This window comes from Spinacia oleracea, chromosome 4 (assembly GCF_020520425.1).
Source record: "Spinacia oleracea cultivar Varoflay chromosome 4, BTI_SOV_V1, whole genome shotgun sequence".
NCBI lineage: Eukaryota > Viridiplantae > Streptophyta > Magnoliopsida > Caryophyllales > Amaranthaceae > Spinacia > Spinacia oleracea.
Window position 1 is genome coordinate 61,300,732 of NC_079490.1, and position 22,363 is coordinate 61,323,094.

The 22,363-nt window shown below is 35.1% G+C and overlaps 1 protein-coding gene across 1 annotated transcript; it reads right to left on the reverse strand.

Annotated features, from left to right (window-relative positions):
* Window positions 1-1,720: 1,720 nt before the first annotated feature.
* Window positions 1,721-18,596, reverse strand: LOC110778540 (zinc finger protein CONSTANS-LIKE 9). Its single transcript, XM_021983090.2, has 6 exons — window positions 18,434-18,596; window positions 16,688-17,372; window positions 15,624-15,845; window positions 5,201-5,505; window positions 2,423-2,568; window positions 1,721-2,333 (listed from the first exon to the last, which is right to left on the reverse strand). Exons 2-5 carry the CDS (start codon window positions 17,264-17,266, stop codon window positions 2,442-2,444), a joined length of 1,233 nt encoding a protein of 410 aa, XP_021838782.1. The 5' UTR covers window positions 17,267-17,372; window positions 18,434-18,596; the 3' UTR covers window positions 1,721-2,333; window positions 2,423-2,441.
* Between the last annotated feature and the right edge of the window lie 3,767 nt (window positions 18,597-22,363).

The window sequence follows — 22,363 nt, forward strand, 5'->3', positions numbered from 1 at the left end:
AGAATATGAAAAATCATTTAAAGGGAATTTCAAGATTGAAATCCCTTCAAATATTACTCGTTTATTGTATTTCATATTTCATGTGAGTATGAACTCAGATGAACATCCTTGGACAATTTTGTAAGATTGAAATAAAAGAGGTAGAAGCTTGAAATCGAGAGATTAGAGCCTCGGAATTACCTATGTTTTCTAGGTTGAAGCTTCCAAGCTCGGGCCCCAATTGCTAAAATGTAGAACTTGTATTTTGTGTTTGCTTTTTGAAAGAGATTTGTATTTTGTGGGAAAATTCGTTTAGATTTTCGGCTCTGTTTTTGCTAATTTCTTCTTCCTCCATTTTGTGTGGAAATTTGAGGTATTTTTATAGGAAAATGTTCGAATACTGCCAACAGGTGCATCGCCAGGCGCTGGACCAGCGCTGGGCGTTAGGCCAACTTAGAGCCAGGAGTCAGCCCTCCTGTCAGCAAGACAGTTGCACGTACTTGTCCTTTAGGCAAGTATGTGGCCTTAAAGGACAAGTGTACCTTTATTTGTATATGGCTTGGAGGCTAAGCAATCCGTTTTGAATTTCGTACATGAAAGCAATGTTTTTGAGCCGTTTTCGGGTTTGTTGATTTGTACTGAATTTTGCTCGGTTTTGGTGGGTCGCGCCCAGGATGCTCGATTTTGTGGGTCGGCGCCCGAATTGAAAGTGCTTAATTTTATTTTGAGTAGAAACGTGCCTGTAAGACTGATCGTGGCATCCGCTTCGCGATATTGTGTTTGGATTTTGAAATTGTGTTTGGAATTGAATTTTGTATCAAGTTACGGGATGGGAACGGACTACGGAATTGGATTTTGGATTTTCGAAATTGGAACAAGTTCATTGTAGTTTTGCAATTGGTGCTTGCTCTCGAAGTTGCCCCAACTTGAAGCTAGGTCGATTAGGATCGTCATCGTCCGTAAACAAAAAACAAAATATTGAAAACTATACCGAATATACCCTTAGTATTGAGATCTTGTCTTCAGACAAGTGGGAGACTAAAGGAATTATGTGGATATTTTCGGCAATAACTATAATTAGAAAACATTATGGAAATAAATGTTAAGTTAAATTAGTCATTCATAATTACTTACTAGAGAATAATTATGAAAGTAGGTTACAATTGGATTGGGCCTACAACTAATTTAGCTTAATTCCTATGAGGTCACACATATAAGCATTAATTGGAATAAATAATTTGGGCCCGAAAAGACCATAGATGGCGGCTTACTAAGAGATAAGGTTGGGTTTTTTACCTAAAATTCTCATATTATAAAACAGATATAATATCAGGAATTAAGGATCAACGTTATTCAAGTGTATGACACAGAAAATAAAAAAACACAAAAACCCTAACCTAAAACTCAAAACCGCGCCCCTCCCTAGGCAAGCAACTCTCTTCCGTACTAGCATACGTACGATCCATTCTGTGCTTGTGGACTTAATAGAGGAGCTACAAGTGGAGCTCTAGGATCTCAAAAGCTAAAAGGAATTCACACTACAACGGGATTATTCCTCAATCATAAATTTGATTTGCATTATCATGCATGCGATCCTATGACAGACGTTAAAAATTATTTCCTGAAATTCCGCTTTACGCATCTGTATATACTCATTCTTTTATCATACTTGGTTGCATCTTTTACATTTGTTCATTCATGTGTATACCACAATACATAATTGTACTATATGGTCCATATGGACACCTGAAATGCCAAAATATTATTATTGCAAAACCAAATATATCCTATGATTACAATAGATTACAATTTACACTTGCAACTCTACGGTTACTTCCGCGAAAAAAACAAGCAATGTACATAAATTCTACAGAGAAAATTACCCAAACACCTACAACTCCTCTGCAAAAATAAATAAAGGAACGCTCACCAGTTCCCCTTATAGGACTTTCGGTTCTACATACAATGGTGATACAATGGTGATAAGACGCCATAGAAAGCTATGGCAGACGTACATAGAAGAGAATAAGAAGCCATATGAAGTTGTGATTTCCTAGCAGACAATTATACATTAATACCTGGCATGTATCAGGTGCCAGAATTTGCCAGCAGGAGAATCTGGAAAGACTAATCAAAATGATGGGAGCATATTGTCAACGACAGAGACTATACTCAATACTCCGAGTGCAAACCATCTGATGCTAAGGCAGAGCCACCCTTCATGTTGAATTGTTGATGGCTATTTCATAACCATCATATATGTTCCAGATGTACAATAAAATAACAGGCCAGAAACCAAAAGCTGCAGTGAACCACATACTTTGTACACCAAAGATTATGTTGCTTACACACTCCTGTAATACAATCATGTAATTAGGAAATAGAAACAAAATAATTTTAAATCATTCCATAAAAGATTAGATTCAAAAATTCTATTACTTACAAATCTAAGAATTTAGTCTTCAGTAGCTCCTGGTATTCAGAGGATCATAATCATAAGCTTCACCAGCTTTGACAAATCGGCCCTTCACACGCTTCCTAACATCAGCCCTGGCTTTCCGGGATGCATATCTCACTCTTTTCTCAAACCTAGTTGTAATAAGAAACGAGACATGGTCATGGTTATTTTCTTTTTCCCCTTCATATAATAAAAACAAAGTGAATTAGCACCAAGTTAACTCTGGAAATCATAAGGAACTACCACTTTTTAAAATAAAAAATATTACCCCTCTAATCCGAAAATAAAAGTCACGTATCATTTTAAAAGTTTGTCCAAAGTAATTCTCCCCTTTTCTATAATAGTAATAGTAATAGTTTATATTTCAGGTTTCCTATTATGCCCTTAAGATAAGGGACGGGGAAGGGAAAAAATAACACAACTATTATAAAGGACATTTTTGTGAAGCTAATTAAAAAGCTTGGGACAATGTGATAGCCACTTTAGGATGGAGTATACATACACAAGAAAGGGTTACTACAACGAAACAACTTCCAGCTGATGTGCATTACCAGCAATGGTTTTTGGACCAGACAAGCCAATATCCTAGCCTTCCCAAGTGTAGAAGACATTCGAGCAACATTGACAATACTCACGTAATTTCACAAAATGGTCAAACCATGTCAGGAAAATTGTGAATTATTTGACAGTAAAGGCTAGGATAGAGATTTTTACGAGCAGAGCAAATATATCAAGCATCTAATAAAATTTTCAATTAACTAAGACTAAAAGTTAGAATCAGATAGAGATTTTTGGCCAAGTTTTAAAAACTAGCGGGGAGTATGGTCGTGCGCTTACTTTTTACAGCATGGATAACTTTTAATCATCCTCCACAACCCAGTAATTCCTACTTTTTAGCGAACACATAGTCTGTCCCAATCTCCCTGATTTCTATATGGGTTCAAAGCTCCAATGCAGTAGGTAAAGAAGTAGGAGTGAATTCATCTGCCATGGGTAGTCGCTCACCCGCAGTTCTTACAGCAGCTTGTTGTAATGCCTAGATTTTCAGGTGGTTCACACCCTAGTGGTAAAATCCCTAAAATCAATTAAAAATAAATGTCCTGTTCTCTCCTCTCTTAGCCTCCACCGTAAAGCTAACATGTATCCATTCCAGAAATACAAATCCTGCCTCTATGCTTATTCAACAGCCCCCATGCAACCAAGCGCAATCCTTCAACTTATATAGCTCTCTGTTCCTCCTTCCCCCAGTCCTGCTGTGGCGCAGCAAACCTCTCAAATTCTCAATTGCATTCGTAATGTTAATCACCTTTATCTACGCCATGAGTGCAAACTGGAACGGAAGCTAAGCTAAACTCCCTTCCTTTCCCTTTTCCTCAATCATCTATTTATCTTCCACTCAATCCAACTCCAAAGAGCCATTAATAGTGGTCAGACCTCTGAAACACCTTTCCATAATTTTTCCTCGCAATATATTCCCTAAAAGAGTCATCGCACACCTGTAACACTTGTAAATGTCCTAGCTTACAGTCTGTCTATTAGACAAAGTGGGCAACCGACACTATGAATCGACTGCCTACATTAGGCTCCACGAATCCAAATATTTCCATGATCCGTCTCAGATTTAAACGGGTAAAAAAGTCGACCACTATGATAGCTTCTTTCGTCGGATTTAACTCTCTCCCCTTAGTGGTTTGCACCCACTACTAGTGACTTTCTCTACTTAATAGAAACGACTCACAACTTGTGATCACCCGAAATTTGAATCCCTCCACTTTCCAAGAACCAACCACTTACTAGCAACACCACTTATAGAGTTATAGCACCACATTTCATAAATATCCATCCTCAACTGACAAACTATTCAGTATCTAGTGTCTACGTAATTAAGAAGTAGCTAATTGCCTGACAGTAGAAAGTTACTTTGCACTTTTCTGTCATTGTGAATCCCATGAATATTGATCAACAACAACAATAACAAACAAAGCCTTAGTCCCAAAATAATTTGGGATCCACCAACATGAACCGTCCACGAAACGTGAAGCAAGAAAAGTAAAAGGTTATGTTAAACAGAGTAAACACACAAAATTGAGAAAGTGAAGCTGAGGCACCTCTCTTTGACTATGCTTAATGTTATCTTCTCTTTGACTAAGTGTTAACTCATCGTTAATCATTTACTTGATTTGAAGATTAGTAAAAATCAATTTGTAAGTTAATTTGATGGTGGGCAAGTTATATCCACACTCTACTTTTCTTTCAACCCTTATTCCAATGGATAACCTTTAGAAGGCAAAGGGACATGGAGCCTCATGTGAACTATGAAATTTTCACGATCTTGAGGTTGTTATTGCCAGAGAAAAAGAATAGGATCTTACTTAAATTTTCTTGGGGTAGTCATGTCCATTTACAAAATTTAGGGTTAAATGAGAAGGATCTTACAATGACAAGGATGAGAAGAAATCCCAATCCCACATATATGTATTATATAACATGGTTCCTTAGCTTATTCTACAGCTTCTCTTCACAGCTCTATTTTACCTATGTCTTTTCTTGGACTCCACTGTACAACCAATTCTAATAACCAATCATTTCTTTATCTAACAAGACATATGAGTGCATATGACAGATGAACAGGAATAATAATCAGAACTATAATGAGTAGACATTCAGAAGGCAATTTATTATCAACTGAAACACTAAGAACACAGCAGAATTTTGAGAGCATTCATCAGAGACCAAAAGTAATATTTTTTTCCAGATGCTTACTTCCGGGCCTTCTTTTTCTCCTTGTATCGCATAACAGCTTCAGTTCGACTAGTGGATTGGAAGGAACTATCAGGACAGGGAGGGAACCAGGGTGGCTCTCCAAGTAAAAGCGCTGCAGAAGCTCCACAGTCCTGATAGTCCCCACCACTGCTATCTCCAGTAAGGCCAGAAAATGAGAGATTAGAATGGGCTTGCTTTGCTGCAAAACCAGGGTTTGGTTCAGTTTTGACACTCATCATAGAGTCAGCAGATGCTGCGTTGCTGCATGCTGGCAGGACTTGAACCATGATTCCAGCAGATGCCCCCTTAGTAGCAGAAAAGTATCATAACCATCATCATTAATAAGAACAGACACATACCCAGCTCAATAAGCAGTATAGAATAAGTAACCCTGAATATATCTTACAAGAAACACACTTTTCAGTTTTCACAGTTGAACCAAGAATAACTAACTTATTCAAGCACTGGAAATAGTAGAGCCTGATAAGTCTTTGAAAGAACTAAATAAAAAAAACTATTAGCATTAGCTTCACCATGCAATTTAGGGTTTTTTTTGTCTCATTCCACTACCTTAAACTTCATCCCTCCCTATTCTGTTCCCCTCTTTCCATGCCCATGATACTAGATTATGGATTCAAAATTCTATAAAGGACATATAACTGCTACTACCTTCATTTTCTAGATTTCAACTCACTTTTGTTTTTCGTTCATTTTTCTGATTTCCACTCAATTTTACTTTATTCCCTTTATGGATATCTTTTAGTCAGTTTTCATCATCTACTAGACTACTACCCACCTTACGGAAATCTCTTACTCTCTATCTCTCTCCTCTTAAAATTACATGTACACACATGGGAGGTCCACTTTTTGTGTTTTCCTCGGTTTGTGTTGCTACAGAAACTGAGTGGAAATCAATAAAAAAAATTGGGAGAGTAAGAGTTAAAGAAATAAATCAAGAGATCATCAAAAGTTGACAGAGAGGAACAAGGCAAATCCATAATTAAAATGGTATGTAACTAAATGCTTCTAAACTGTGGAGTCATGTAATACCCATTACACATGGCTATGTAGGTGGAAAAGGCTTGTAAATTTATGAACCAAACATGGTTAAGAGTTTAGCTAACATAATTTAGGATTGTTAAAATTAAAAACCACAGGGATTTGTCAAAGGGAACAAGAATTTAATATTTCAAAAATTAAAGACTCGGAGTTAGGAACTTTGGATACTAGAAAGATAGAGAAATAGGACAGCTGGTTGATAGATGTTTGCTTGGTGCAGGAGCATTAATGAAGCAAACAAGTAACGGATTTTGCTTGGGTGTGATGATAAGCTATTCAACATAAGTTCCAAGGTGCTTAACTATATTAAAAAGGTCCATTATTATATCCTACGATTGAACTTGCAACATGATCTTTTTGGATATTGTAGAAAACGTACTCCAGTTTCAACAGAATATTGCAAATTGCCAGATGCAACAATCAGCAAGTAGCTTCTCAGAGATAAGCTAAAAAGTGGAAAATTCTTCTAGGGTTACTTCGTCACAACCAACACCTTTTTCTGTAGCACCTCTTCTGCCAAGATAAATAGCTGTTTACCAAACCAGCAGCAGTGATTATTCTTAGTTTATAGATAGTAAGGGTTATTTGATAAGACCTCCCATACTCGAATTTTGTATTTGTTACGAGATATATGTTAGGTGTATATTTTAGGGATATACATTACGGAAATTAGGAGAGATAATATGTTACCATAGAAGATAATTAAGGAGAGATTATTAGGAGTAAATTGTGGGGCGTTATTCTTGGCTATGGGTACAAGAATACAACATACTTTATGTAATTATGATGAATGAGAAAGCAGAATATATTTTGGAGAATTATTTCTTATAATTGGCAATTCAATGGAGTTATGGCACAAGCGATTAATGTGAGTGTTTTAAGTAATTAGAATAAAGATGGTTGCGATGTAAGTTATCGTGCAAAACAACCTAGAAAGAGTTTTCCGACTGGTAGTAGTAGAGCTAGTAGAATTTTTTGACTCGTTCATTGCGATTTGTGGGGTCCGAATAGTATCCCTTTTTCGTGTGGAGCATCTTATTTTGACTATTCTCGATGATTATTCAAGAGCACTTTGGGTTTATCTATAGATCTATACTGAAACTGACATCAAGAATGACACATGCAACTTTCTAGTGCAAAATTTTCCAGCCAAAACCCCTGTCCTAAAAAACATACTTCCTTCGTTCCTTAATCGTACCATTTGATTTTTACACTATCCATACTACGACTTTGGCCATTTTTTTGTGATTCATGCGTAAGAAAAAATTGTAGTGATTTGGAAACGTGTTAGATTTGTATCGATATATATTTTCAAAATATCAACTTTATAATTTATAGTTATACATAATTTGAGATATTAAGAGTCAAAGTAACGTGTAGGAAAAGTAAACGTCAACCATTGTGCAGTATTTAAGGAACAAAGGAAGTATCTACTTTATTAATTTTTTTATATTCTCTTCTTTTTTATAAACCGTCTATGTATGGAAAAAAAATATTGGATTATGGAATATGTCAACATTACACAATTTTGGTAGTTAAATCCTCATTATCAACAATAGAAAATATATTTACTCAATATTTCGGTTAAATTAGCATATTAGCATATCGAATATTCTTGTCGAATTATCATATTAATAAGCATATAAAATACTACGTAATACGTGGTAACCGAAAATTGCAGATTAAATAATTAAATAAGCATGTTCAAGATTTACTCCGTATTAATTATGCATTAACTTAAGGAATACATATTTCAGTTTAATATTATAGAAAAGACGGTGAATAATAATTTTCGAATATTCGTGCGTGCACATGACATAATCTAGTTTATTATATAATAAATTGGAAGTTGAATTTATATTCATGAATTTTGTTGCACGGGTAGAGCGACAATTTAATCAAAATATAAAAATAGTTCGGAGTGACAATGGGACCGAACTCAAGTGCTTTAGTAACTATTTTGTGAAGAATGGTATAACTTTTGAGACGTCATGTAAGGGAACACCGCAACAACTGGTCGAGTAGAACGTAAACATAAACATATATTAAATGTTGCTCGTGCATTGCATCTACAGGGTCACTTGCGTTAGAAATTTCGGGGGAATGTGTGATGGCGGCATGTTAATTAATAGGACTCCTTTGAGCATGCTTAATTTTAAAACAACGTATGAATGTTTATTTGTAAAAGTTCCTTATTTAAAAGCAATTCGGGTAATTGGGATGTTTACCTTATGCTCGTAATCAAAAAGCAAAATGTGAAAATTTCAGAGTAGGGGTCGTAAATGTATTTTTCTTTGTTACCCATTTGCTAAGAAGGGATGGTTATTGTATGATTGGAAGAAGAAAGAGTTTATGGTTTCACGTGATGTTGATCTTATTGAACATGTGTTTCCTATGGTCTAAGCAATGGGGATATGGTTACAAGTGAGGTTGTGAGTACAAAAGACTTTTATGATGACGATTTTGATGAGTAATGGGGGGGGTGATGGGATGGTAGGCCTGCGGTCACAAATGAAGAGGAAGTACACGCAGTAAGGGGGGAGTAATGAGGAGATGGTGCAACACGTGGATCCAGTCTAGTGCTCATGACGAGGGCGTAGCAACAAGTCAACAACTAATATTTAGCAGGCTGCTGGGGAAGTGGAATGCAACAAGCAGATGAAATACAAAGGTGTCTTAAATGGGAAAAGGAAAACGAGTGAAGTTTCTAATTCTCGTTATCATGGATTTGTTACTCATATTACCGTGAAGAAGAAAAGTCCATCTGAGAATTCACCATCTCCATTGCCTTCCTCGGGTACTCCTTATCCTATTTCACACTTTGTATCTTGTGCACGGTTTTATAATAAGCACAGAAAACATATATAACAGCTCAGAATGCAACTGAACCTCCTAAAATATTTAAGGAGGCAGTGAAACATGAAAGATGGAGAAAGGCAATGGAAGAAGAAACACGAGCATTAGAAGATCAGAGCACTTGGGTGTTGCACTTCTACGGAAGAAAGCACTTGATAGTATTTGGATTTATAAGGAGAAACGGGATGAGGATGGAAATTTGCAAACATTGAAAGCGAGACATATGATATATGGAAATCGCCAGGTGTAAGGAATTGTATAATGAGACATTTGCACCGGTGGCAAAAATGGTGCCGGTTCAAACTTTTCTAGCAATGGCAACGATCAAACAATGGGAGGTTCATCAAATGGACATCCATAACGCATTTTACATGGAGATCTAGAAGAAGAGACATGAAAGTTCTTCCGGACTTTGAGAAGAAGAACAACAATATGGTGTGCCGTGTGCGGGATGAAGAAATCGCTATATGGTTTGAAACAAGCTCCACGGAGTTGGTTTGCTAAGTTAGCAATCGCATTGAAGAGTTATGGTTTTAAACAATCACATTCAGATTATTCCTTATTTCACTTTGTCGGAAGGAAAAATCCAAATTAATGTTCTTGTATATGTGGATGACATGATCATTATAGGTAATGATAGAGTGGCATTTGAGATTTTTAAAGACTATCTTGAAAAATGTTTCAAGATGAAGGAATTGAGAGTGTTGAAGAATTTTTTACGGCTAGAAGCCTAGAAGTAGCCGGAGCAAGAAGGGAATTTGTATGTGCCAAAGGAAGTATCCACTGGATATCATCATCTATTCATCTCTAAAACAAAGTCGATGGGGTGGAAGCCAACAGAGTTTCCAATGGAACAAAACCACAAGATGGCGTTAGCTAGTGGAAAAATACTTGATGAAAGGACCTCTAATATATCTAGGCCTGACTTTGGCATAATCCGTTCACATTTTGTCACAATTTATACAACAACCTAAGAAAGAACCTAGGGAACAACATTGGGAGGCAACATTTCGAGTTGTACGCTATTTGAAGAAAAATCCGACAAGGCATCTTGAGAGAAGACAATGAATTACGCTTAGAGAGGTGGTGCGATTCCAATTGGGTTAGTTGTCCTACTACTCGAAGATTTGTTGAGTGGATGGTTTGTGTTACTTGGTTATTCCCCAATTCCTGGAAAACCAAGAAGCAACAAATAGTGTCATGATCATCAACGAAACCAGAATATCGTTCAATGGCATTGGCGTCCAGCCGTCCATTACTTGTGAATTGAAGTGGTTGAACCAAATGTTCAGGGATTTAGGAGTTCGGCATGAGAAAGGAATGAGAGTCGATTGTGATGGTCAGTTGGCGCGTTGGCGGTGGCGTTGTATGTTGCAAAAAATCTTGTCTTTCATGAGCAGTGTAAACATATACAAGCCTATTGTCATTTTATTAATGATGCGACCGTAGAAGTTTAGATTGATCCATTTACGAAGGTTTTGTTGGCGGACATATTTACAAACGCGCTGGGGAAGTCCCGGTATGAGTTTAGTTTTGTTGGGCAAGTTGGTCGTTCGGGATTTATACGCTCCAACTTGAGGGGGGTGTTACGAGATGTATCTTAGGTGCATATTTTAGGGATATACTTCACCAAAATTAGGAGAGATATATGTTATTATAGAAGATAATTAAAGAGAGATTATTAGGAATAAATTGTGTTATTCTTGGTTATGGGCGCGAAACAATATCCTTTTGTTCCGGTGAAATCACCACTCTATGTGAGTACACTACTTATATAAGAATGAATCTATGCCATTGGATTAGGAGGGATCTAACCGCGTCATTAGGCGCGTTCATTAATGGCAAAGTTAATAAACATATTTTTCTTATACAAGTTAGAAAATGATGTATGTTTGTTTAGAACATGTTAGTATGTTTGGTTAGAACATGTTGTATGTTTGTTCAGAACATGATGTATGTTTTTTTAAAACATGTATGTTTTTTAGAACACGCTTTATGTTTTCTCAGAACAAGAAAGCATACTAAACTTCAACTTCATTTCCTCCATTTTCTCTCTCCAAATTTTCCACATTTCTTCAAATTAAGTTTGTCTCTAACTTTTAAATTATTCAAAATTTGTTATAATACTTGCATGTAATCTTCCAATTTGAATTAGAATGAGCCATTTTTCATCTTAATTCAAAGAACTTTGTTTAATTTGAGCTTAAAGCTTCATCAATTCTATTTGAGGAGAGATACTTAGTATTCTTGAGTAGAAAAAATGGGTTTTCAAATTTCACATAATTGAGGATGAAAACTAAAAAGAACCAAAATTATAACTTGATGAACAAATAATCAACAAATTTTAGAACATGAATCGTCACAATTCAGAACATGAAAGTACGGCAATTTAGAATGAATTGTCACAAATCACAATTTAGAACACGAAGTACGAAATTTTAGTATATGAATGGTCATAGTTTAAAATATGAAGTGCAAGTTTAGAACATCAGTTGGCACAGTTTAGAACATGAAGTTCAATCTAAATAAGTTGAATTTCAAAAAAATTGATGAAGAACTTCGTTAAACTTGTTAAGAATTGCGTTGAATTCAAAGAACTTTGTTGAATTATTATTTAAAGAATTTCGTTGAATTTGAGCTTGAAGTTTCAATAAAGCGGATTTGAAGAGAGAGAATGGGTATTCTTGCTAGAGAAAGAAAGAGAAACGGAATTGAATTCATATCTATTGAATTAATCCTTAAGTCGAATTTCAGAAATTTGATGAATAATTTTATTGAACTTGTGAAGAACTTCGTTGAGCTTGACCTTAGAGGTTCAATGTAGTCTACTTGAGGAGGGAAAATGAGTATTTTTTAGGAGAGAGAATGAGTATAATAGAGGAAACAGAAACAAAGTTAAATTTGTACTTAATGAATTCAACATATACAAGTCGAAATTCATAAAATTGAATGAAGAGTTTAGTTAAATTCGTGAAAAACTTGGTGAATATTAGAATGGAACTTTAATGTAGTCCTTTTGAGAGAAAAGAGAATTTGAAACATAGCGCCTAATTTGTAGAACACAGGGTATGTTCTCATATAAGGAAGTGTTTTCACACAAGGGAGGTGTTCTCACAAGAGCCTCCCCCTACATATATATATATATATATATATATATATATATATTCTCCGTTTTTTTACTTGTGCCATTTTCCTTTTTGAAAGTTGCATATTAGTTGCACCATTTCCTTATATGGTATGTATTCACATTCTTTTTCGTGTGTTCACACACCTAATACCCATTTTACCCTTACATATATTTTATATTTACCATTAATACCTAACATTTTCTAGCTGATTTGTATGTTATTCCCATGAACATTCTTTCCTTTCTTAATGTTTTTCCCAACCCAAATGGTGCAAGTAAAAAAACGGAGGAAGTATATGCAATTATGATGAATGAGAAGGCAAAACAAACTGTGGAGAATTATTCCTTATCAGTATTCTATGTACTTTTTTGTTAATTTCTTCGTTTGCTTTTCCTTACGAAGATTTCAAAGTTGGAATTGGCAACAAAGTCAATTTCTGGAAGAAATCTTTAGTTGTGGAGCATTATGTTCTCAATTCCTTTCCACACCTCATTATCTTCCACTCTTAATGTCGCCCCAATTTTGAATAACTTAACAAGAGAAGTAATGTTCTTTCCTATAATAGATTCAGGGTCGAGGGAGTTGAAAGAGTCATTGGTTGTTTTGAGAAAATTTGTTTCACACATTCTCTCAATAGAACCCTAAGGTGGATGCTAATCCGTTTTTTCACTTTGTATATTCTTTATTCTCATAAACATAATTCTTCTCATGCTTCCTAATTCCTCTAGCCTCCTTTATTTGGAAAGACAAAACCCTAGAGAAAATAAAAGCCTTCTTGTCAACATGTTTGGCTAAATTCAGCTGCCAGTTAATGAATTTTCCTTCACGTGGGTGTACTGACATGTGCTGACGTGCAACCACTTTTCTTCATTAGAAGGTGGCTGCTAATTTATGGAATGATTTAATACAAATTAAAGGGTTCAGTGCACCTCCCAACTTCTACTTTGAAGCATTTGCAATTGTATAAACGTTTTTAGAAGTTATAAGGGAAAAACTTCGGGATAGTTCAAAATTATTGTGACTAGATTTTAGCCCGTGCGATGCACGGATTATATTAAATCGTTATATTTAAATAAAACTCCTATGTATATACCAATTTTATATACTTCGTATTAGATTAGAATATTTTTTTTATTTTGCATTTAATTTCATTTTAGATTTTTTTTTTTTAATTATGAGAGTGTTTGTTTTGAATGAAATTGTATATGCGTAATAATAATAATTAATTAATTAAAATATCTACCTGGAACTTAATTATTTATCTACATGACACTCGACTTTTTTAATTCAAAATTAATTTTAAAATCTTATTTTTCATTGGCCGAAACCATTAGATTTCCTACGTGGCGCTCTAATATTGGATTAATGTTTGATTTTTAATTGAATTTTATTTATTTTATTTAAGATTAGTGTTTGATTTTGGATGAATTTTATTTTAGATTTATTTTTTAATTGTTAGAGTGTTTGATTTTAGATGGAGTTGTATATATTAGTAATTAATTAATTTAAACATCTACGTGGCACCTTATTAATTATCCACGTGGCAATTGATTTTTTTTTATTCAAAAATAAAGTAGAAATCTTATTTTTCATTGGCCGAAACCATTAGTAATCCTATGTGGCGCTCTAATAATTCAGCAAATATTCCTATTGGATTAATGTTTGATTTTAAATTGAATTTTCTTTATTTTATTTTATATTAGTGTTTGATTTTAAATTGAATTTTATTTATTTTATTTTATATTAGTGTTTGATTTTGGATTCATTTTATTTTAGATTAATTTTTAAATTATTATAGTGTTTGATTTTAGATGGAGTTGTATATATTAGTAATTAATTAATTAAAATATCTACGTGGCACCTAATTAATTATCTAGGTGGCAATCGATTTTTTTAATTCAAAAATAATTAGAAATCTTATTTTTCATTGGCCGAAACCATAGTAATCCTATGTGGCGCTCTAATAATTCAGCAAATATGTCTCCTTTATATATATATATATATATATATATATATATATATATATATATATATATATATATATATATATATATATAGATTCATTTGGATTTGCAGCTTGAGCAGCAATATAGGATGTCCAAGTGAAGAACAGGGTGTAACTTCTTTTGGGATAAAGTGATTTATCTTGTTTCCATTGAGTGACACTGTACAAGGGGTTTCCCAAGTGTTTATTTGCCATGATGTATTACGGGGTTGACACAGTAAAAAATTTAATTGAGTTCCCATTGATGATACCTTGTCCTTTATGGCTGCAATACTTTACATCCTTTCTAATAATTCCTTATCAAGGAAATAAAATAAAATAAGTTAGATAAAGGTTCACAGTATTCTCCCTCTTCATTGAAAAACTAATAATAATAATAACAGCCGAGAAAACCTTACTTGAAGAGAATTCAAGTTTCAGAAATCAACCCTTTTAGTGACTAGGAACAACTGTGCAATTTATTAAAGGAATAAACATGACTTTGGCTAAAAGGGTTGGTAACATAATGGAGGCAAAACAAAGCATTTCCTTAGATAAATACTTCCTCCGCTCTTATTTAAGTTCACACAGTTTGACTTTAGCACTATTAACACATCCTCCTTTGACCGGGTTTTGTTACTTATGCTTAAGGTAAAATATAGTCATGTGAGATCTTGTTAAATTCGTCTTTTTAGATATTTTAAAAATATCAAGCTTTATAATTTTTTCCTTTACATAATTAAAGATAGTAATTATAGAAAATGTGCATTGACAAATTTAATTAAAGAATTGTGTCAACGAAATAAGAACGGAGGAAGTAGGTGGTTTACATGTGGAATAAATGTAAATATACATGATTATTAAATATACATTGAAATTATAACAGCAAGACTGCAAGCCGATTAGGGGTCATGATTTAAAAGATGAGCGGATGTGGAGAAAGTAATTTTTGACTTGCACCAATTCCACTGCCTTCCTTGTAAAGCAAAATAAAAGAAGAAATAAATATGTAGCTAGAAAGGTTTTAATGAATGTATGTCCAAAGCGTCTAGGCAGTGAGCTTTGGACATATTTTTCTCGACCTAACCAACATCCTTGGCTTAATAGGGTTTTTTTTTTAGGAAATGACAAACTAGGCATTGTATTTTCATATCTTTGCTACGGAATGAAGTGTCAGGTGTCTATATTCTATACCAAAGTTTGAGCGTATCGTGTATGGGATCTGACAAGGGTACATGAGGAGAAATGAAGATTAACACACTGGAATAGTAAAATCAAAATAGTTCAGTGAGTAAACTGGGTGGATAAAGTTAGATTAAAATAGAAACTATCAAACCTAAATTTCAATACAAAAAGAAAATTAGTCGAAATTAACTACATCAAGAAAGTAGCAAACCTCAACACTGAATCCACCCTGGTCATCGGAATCCGTTGTAGACATGCCTTGTCTACGAAACAAGCTGTTGATTCCACCATTCTCAAGAAGTTGTTCAGAATGAGTAAGAGTAACACCAAATAGCTCATCGTAGTTCTCAAGATTTATGTCAACTTCATCCATGTCCAAGTCTGCAAATGGGTCGTCATGGATCCCTTGAACTCTATTGGTGGGATAAAACAACTGTACATAAGTTAAAAGAAAATAGTCACATGTTGCCCAGAAACTACTCAGCCGTGGAGGCCCTGAAAACTTAAAATCCCAAAGTAAATGAAAGAGAACTAAAAAGAATATGATCCAAGAAGGACCTTGGGGCTTCAACCATAAAAAAGGGAAAAAAAAATTGAAGGGACGAAAAGTTTACTTAAAGGAAACTAATACTTATGAAAACATTTAACCATAAAAAAAATATTAAAAAAAACAAAAATAAAAATAGTTCCCCAGGTTGAGACAGCATTTTCGCTTGTGGTCCAAATTTCAAAGTGTCAATATGACATATGTCATACACTCATACACCTAATATGAAATTAGCTAAATCTCTCTATATCAGAAATTTACAAGTGATAAGTAACTTCACAACTCCAATCTTGATATTCGAAGTGGTATCTCGTGAAATAAAACGAAAGGGAAATTCAACAATCAATATATTTCCAGCAATAATGAAATTCATTTTCCAAACAATCAGGTGTTTTTAGCTTCTTAATGGATAGACCTTGCTGGGGATATACCAAGAAGCTTTATTGGACTAGGTGCATGGAATGTGCTGTTTTGAAATGTATCAGTCTCCTAGAAGACTTCTGATACTGCAATTATCAAATATTCTTATCAATTCACCGATATAACTACGTTATCAAAAACATTCTTGGAAAAGTTTGGACTAGATAAAAATGTTGCTGCATCAGGTAAAAAGAAAGAGAGCGCGCAGAAATGAGAAAAAAGGATTATTGATTATGATACAAGGGCCAACCAACTACATGTTTTTCCTGTTAAAATTTTATCTTCTGAAAATCTGGAGTTGTGGTTACCTTGGAGGATTCTGCGCATTCAAATTGGTCAGGACATTCACGTGAAAAAAATTCAGGGATAGATGAAGGTCCACTCCAAAAACTAGTTTTATCAACACATTGGGGATCACTCCCATCCCCCACAACCATTGTATCTTGACCAGCGTCTTTACCCATAGGATCCTCGCAATTCTTCGCACCGCTGTCAGAAATACTCAATAAACCTAATCCCTCTGGACAAGTAGAATTGTCTGATGAAGGGAGAGGATCCAAGATGAATGACCAAATTTTGGAGAGCTCTGCTGCAGATGGGCAACCAGAATAATAACTTATACTTTGCTGCTTATGAAAAGAAGAAGCCGCAGACCCATCATGTCCAACCAAATTACAATTCTGGCAGAGAGAGGCTCCTTCATCAATGCATCTAACACAAGCAGGTTGAACATTACATCTTTCACAAACAAGGGTCCGAGAATGTCGCTTCGAAAGAGCATTTGCAGAGTGAACATTCCGATCACAGGACAAGCACAAAAAAGCAAGATCAGACCGACAATACACCATTGACCTTTGCTCCCCACAATAATCACATGTACGCCCCATTGTATCTCTTCCAAAGTTCAATTTACCAATCCAAATCTCAGTCAAAATTGTGACCTACAACTTGTTCCCTCAGAGGAATTGCACTTGTGAAATACTTGTTTATTTCCTAACAAAATCACAAAAGAGAATTCGTAAGCTGATCACTAATCAAAATCCTGTTAGATGCATTGAACTTCCATATAATGGGTAAAAAGGAACAAGTTTAATACCAATACCTACACAACAAATGTGAAACATAAATTTAATCTTAACCCAACTCACTCCACAACAACCCCCCACCCCCTAAGAAATGATTATGGAAGAATGAAAAACAAACCAACCAACAACAGCTTCTCATAAGTCAAGTAAATTATGTTAGTAACCAGCAACAGGTACTTGGAAAGTCCGGGAAATTTTGTTAAGAAACCAGAAGCATGCACTTCAGAATATTATATTAAGAAACCAGAAGCATGCACTAGTAAGGAATATTGTGTTAAGAAACCAGAAGTAGGTACTCAGAAAAAAAAAGGGAAAGAAACCAACATGTACTCAGAAACCAGCAACAAGTACTCAAAAAAGTCGTGCAAATCATGTTATCAAAACAGCAACAGAAAGTCGGGGAATTCATATACGAAACCAGCAACAAGTACTCAAAAAATAGGAGAAATCATGTTATCAAATCAGCAACAGAAAGTCGGGGAATTTATTTAAGAACCCGGCAAAAAGTACTCAAAAGTTGGGGAAATTATGTAATCAAACATTTGCTGAATTTGAGCTGAGCATATATGTTCAGAAATCTACCAAAAGATGAACAAAAAGTACAAATGAAAAGAGAATGAGCTAAAATACACTTTACCAAACATTGGAGAACCTCGGACCAACAATTAAAATCAATAATAATAATTGAAACATTCCAATTAATAACTCAATTAATCACCAAATTACAAAATCATCTAAACAATTTCATTAATCAAACAAAAGATGATTAGCAAAAACAAACCCTTCCTCAAATTAATGAACAATAACAATAGATTGTTCACTGATCAATAAAATATTTTTAAAAAAAATAAAAATTCAAGAGCAAAAACTCCATTAAAAGCTGAATTCATAACATTATAAGGAGAATCAAATTGCAAAAAAAAAAAAAAAAAAAAAAAAAAAAAAAAAGCAGAAGATGAGAGAAATTACCAGGAATCTGTGAAGAATATCAAGCAAACAACAAATCTATTGGATTGAAAAATATCAGAAAAATAAAAAATAAATAAATGCCTAAAAAGACGACTCAAGAGGCTATATATCCCCTCTTTATCTGTTGTTGTACACTCGAGTGGGCCAGACGTCAGATAGCAGCTCTAGTTAAAAAAAAAGTGAAATAAATTAAGAAATGGAGAAATTTATAATTTATAAATCCGTGGACTAATAAAAAATTAACATATAGATTAAAAATAAAACAAAATAAATGTGGGTGGAGAAGAATTTCTGACATAAAGTAATAAAAGCGCAAAGGTGGGACCTATTTTGTTCATGTGACAAAAAGGTTTAGGTCCCAACTAGTATGCTGAATTTAATGCTTCGGTTTTAATCGACCCCGCTAACATAAGGAGTGCGTCGAGGCGGATATCGGGCATGCAACAACAAACACATATCAACTAAAAGACAAATAGCTAAAATACAAAAAAGGAAGTACCATTCATGTAAAAAAAGTACCATTCTAATACCATTCTGTAAAAAAAAGTACCATTTGTGTTTAGAAAAGTACCATTTAATTTTTTTTTTGTCCTTTTTCCTATTTTGTCTTATGTTCTGATATGTATTTGGACACACATATCAGATATGTGTTTTTACTAGCTAGAAGAAAAAATACTTAACTTCGTTTCAAAATTAAGTTTACTGTTACTATTTTGTATAAAAATTAAGATAAGATAAAATAAAATAATAAAAGTGTATAAAAAGGTGGATAAATACAAACGACTCAGGATCTGATGAGAATTGAGAACTAATATTGTAATTCCCGTAAATTTATAAATGTTATTTATATATTTTAACGTATAGTTAATATATTTAAATAAGAATTTACGAATTTTAGAAATAAATATATAATTAGCGTATATTTATTTTATTACATTTTGAATATTTTTAACGATTTATGCAATCTAAAATAATTTTAGAATTTTATGTTGAAAATAACTTGGATTACGAAAACACGATTGAATTTAAAAAACAATCCTAACCGGTTTTGGATTCAAATACTAAAACTAAATCCTAATTGTAGCCCAAATAATAAAACCCAAAACTCTTTACTCCCTTCTCTTTCAATTTCACGTAAAAAGCAAAAACATAAAGAAACAAAACCCTCTTCTCTCCTACTTCATTCACGTGAAAACAAAACCTTCAACTCCTCCTTGCTTGCTACTGTTCACCGCCGCCACCACCCACCGGCGACCACGTCGTCCCTCTCCGCCCTTGCCGCCGGTAACTTCTTCCTTCCCCTTCTCTCTCTTTCGTTCTCTAAACTCTTTGGTTTCGGTTTCTTGCACATCCCCTTAATCGTCGTTGCTTGTTTCTGTTTTCAGCCGCCGCACGCACCACCGTGCTGCCGCCTAGCCAACCACCGCCCACACTGTTGCGCAACCACCGACCGGCCCAGCGAGCCGTTGCTGCTTCCCTGTCAGGATGCGCTCTTCCTTCTCTCGTTCGTCCCTTCTCTTTTCCCTCTTTTTGCTGCGTGGCTTTCTCCTTTCGCAAGCAACCAACGCAGCCACCACCCACCTGCACCACCAGCTACGGTGTCCAGCCTCCACTGTCGCGCCGCCGTGCCTCTGGCCACCGGCCGCCCACTCTTTCCTCCTTATTGGTTTATTTCTTGAACCCTAAGTAATTAATTAAATATTCTAATTTTATGTTATTAATTTAAGTTATGTTTTAATTGAATTTAATTTAGGATTTTTATGATTTAATTAGAATTTTCAGATTTATATATTATGTTTAAATAATAAATTTAATTTTCAGATTATATGAATGCATTGAAATAATGATTTTTAATTATTTAAAGCATGAATTTTAAGTCTTTAATGGTTTTAAATCATGGTAGGATGATTAGGGATTATCAAACTTATTGTTTCGATGTTCTAAGAATGTAAGTTGGTTTTGGCGAAGTTTTTAAACGAGTTTATATTGCTGAAAATTTAAAGTATGATGTTTTTGAAGAGTTTTCAACGAATTTCAATCATTAATTCAATAATTATGATGCTAGGAAATCAAATATCCAAGTTTTGATATTGGGGAAAGTTCTAAATATGTTTAGGATGTATTTAGAATGCTTTATTATTGTTGTGAATGATTAGAAGGTGATTGGGAATCCTTGTTGGTTGTTTTAGGCAGAGAATTATCTGTAGGTGACTTTAAAAGTGTTAAAGTGGCCTATCAGTTTGTTTACACAAGGTACGTACATACCTGTGTGCTTGTGGATGTGTGCTATTATGGAAACCATGTTGAACATGTCTGTAAACTTGGTTATGTTGAAATTTATACGTTTAATGTAGCTGGAAAGTATTTGCACCAGGTGGCTTCATTGGTCCCAAATGCATGTCAGGATCCGAAGTACCATCGTAAGCGTCCATGGATGGAGCTTTAACCTTGGGATCTTTTCGTACAAACGTGATGTTGATACAGAAGGGGATTGCGTGCCCACGCATCATGGGTATGACCCCTTGCTGGATATGATGCACAGATCCCATCTGTCGCCTCTGGCGTCCTTCTCTCACATGGTAACTAGGAGTTTAAGGCAAGCGAACCACCCTATGTGCCGAGCCGATATCTGCTGTTGGGAAATGAATAATACAATAATATAATTCATGCGGAAAAACCATAAAGCCATAATCCAAATTAATTGCCACATAGTCAATTAGCATAATTTAGGTTACATACAACGTGATGCGTGCCTTTCCTAGCTGCTCCCGAACCACACAAGAACAAGTCTTTAGAGCCCCAAACGTTTCCCCTCCAATCCGTAGAAAGTCCACAGCACATTCGGATCTGCCTTAGGTTCAACCCACTAGGACTATACTTAAGGTTTTATGTATTCGGGTTAGGCTATATTATGTTCTCCCTTGAACACAATGTAAGTAAAGAATATGATTTTCTATATGTAAAATTATGAGGGCCTAGCCTCATATTTATAGGGTAGGAAATAAGGAATTTGAGTCTTACTAGGAAAAGAATTACCAACCCTACTAGGATTGAAATTCTTATCCAATTAGAATTGTAACATTAATTAAACTCTTAATTAAACCAATTCTAGTAGGACTAGGAAAACTAATACTTAATCCCAAAGTTACTTGGCAACTAAGTAATCGGACTTTTCTTGGAGCCCAAGACGAAACAACCAACGCAGCCACAATGGGCCACGCTGGTGCGCGTGCCTGCCTAGGCCCAACCACATCCGCAGCTGACCAAAGGCCCAGCGCGCTGCAGCCTTGCCTTGGCAGGCTGCTGCTGGCTTGGCGGGCTGCTTCGCTGCTGCTGCCTTGCTTGCTCCTCGCGGCCCACTACGCTTCTAGGCCCATCGGCTGGGCGCTGGTGCTGGGCTTCGTGCTTAGTGGTATGCGCTCGGCCTTTTGCTTGTCGAGCGATGGGCCGGCTCGTTTCCGGCTTGTCGCTCGTTGAGCTTCCGATTCGTTTTCCGATTCCGGAATCCATTTCCGTTTCGAAAAAATACCTACGTTTCCGTTAATATTTCCGATTCCGGAAATAATTTCCTTTTCCGACAATATTTCCGATTCCGGTAATATTTCCGTTTCCGGCAATATTTCCGATTCCAACAATATTTCTATTTCCGATAATATTTTCCGTTACGAACCATGTTTCCATTTCCGGCAACATCTACGACTTGGATAATATTTATATTTCCGTTATGAAACTGTAGGGGGTTTTTTTGTACTTTTTCCCGTAGCGTATTTCCTCTACGAGGGCGGTTTTTAAAAACCTTTGTATTTTGGATTTTGAAGAAGTCGCCACCAAAAATTTTTAAGGGTCCCGTTTGGAAGGACCAAAAAGTGACTCTATTAGGATAAGGCATTGAATCTTAGAAACGGATGGGTGAGATCTGGGCAAGGGAAC

What these genes read in the sequence shown, in the direction of transcription:
- LOC110778540 (XM_021983090.2), bottom strand. Translation starts at nt 17,266, where the DNA reads ATGGGGCGTACATGTGATTATTGTGGGGAGCAAAGGTCAATGGTGTAT. An exon ending in AGGGTGGATTCAGTGTTGAG is followed by an intron (nt 5,506 to 15,623) that starts GTTTGCTACTTT and finishes TCTGCTACTAAG; the next exon opens with GGGGCATCTGCTGGAATCAT. An exon ending in GAGAAAAAGAAGGCCCGGAA is followed by an intron (nt 2,569 to 5,200) that starts GTAAGCATCTGG and finishes TATTACAACTAG; the next exon opens with GTTTGAGAAAAGAGTGAGAT.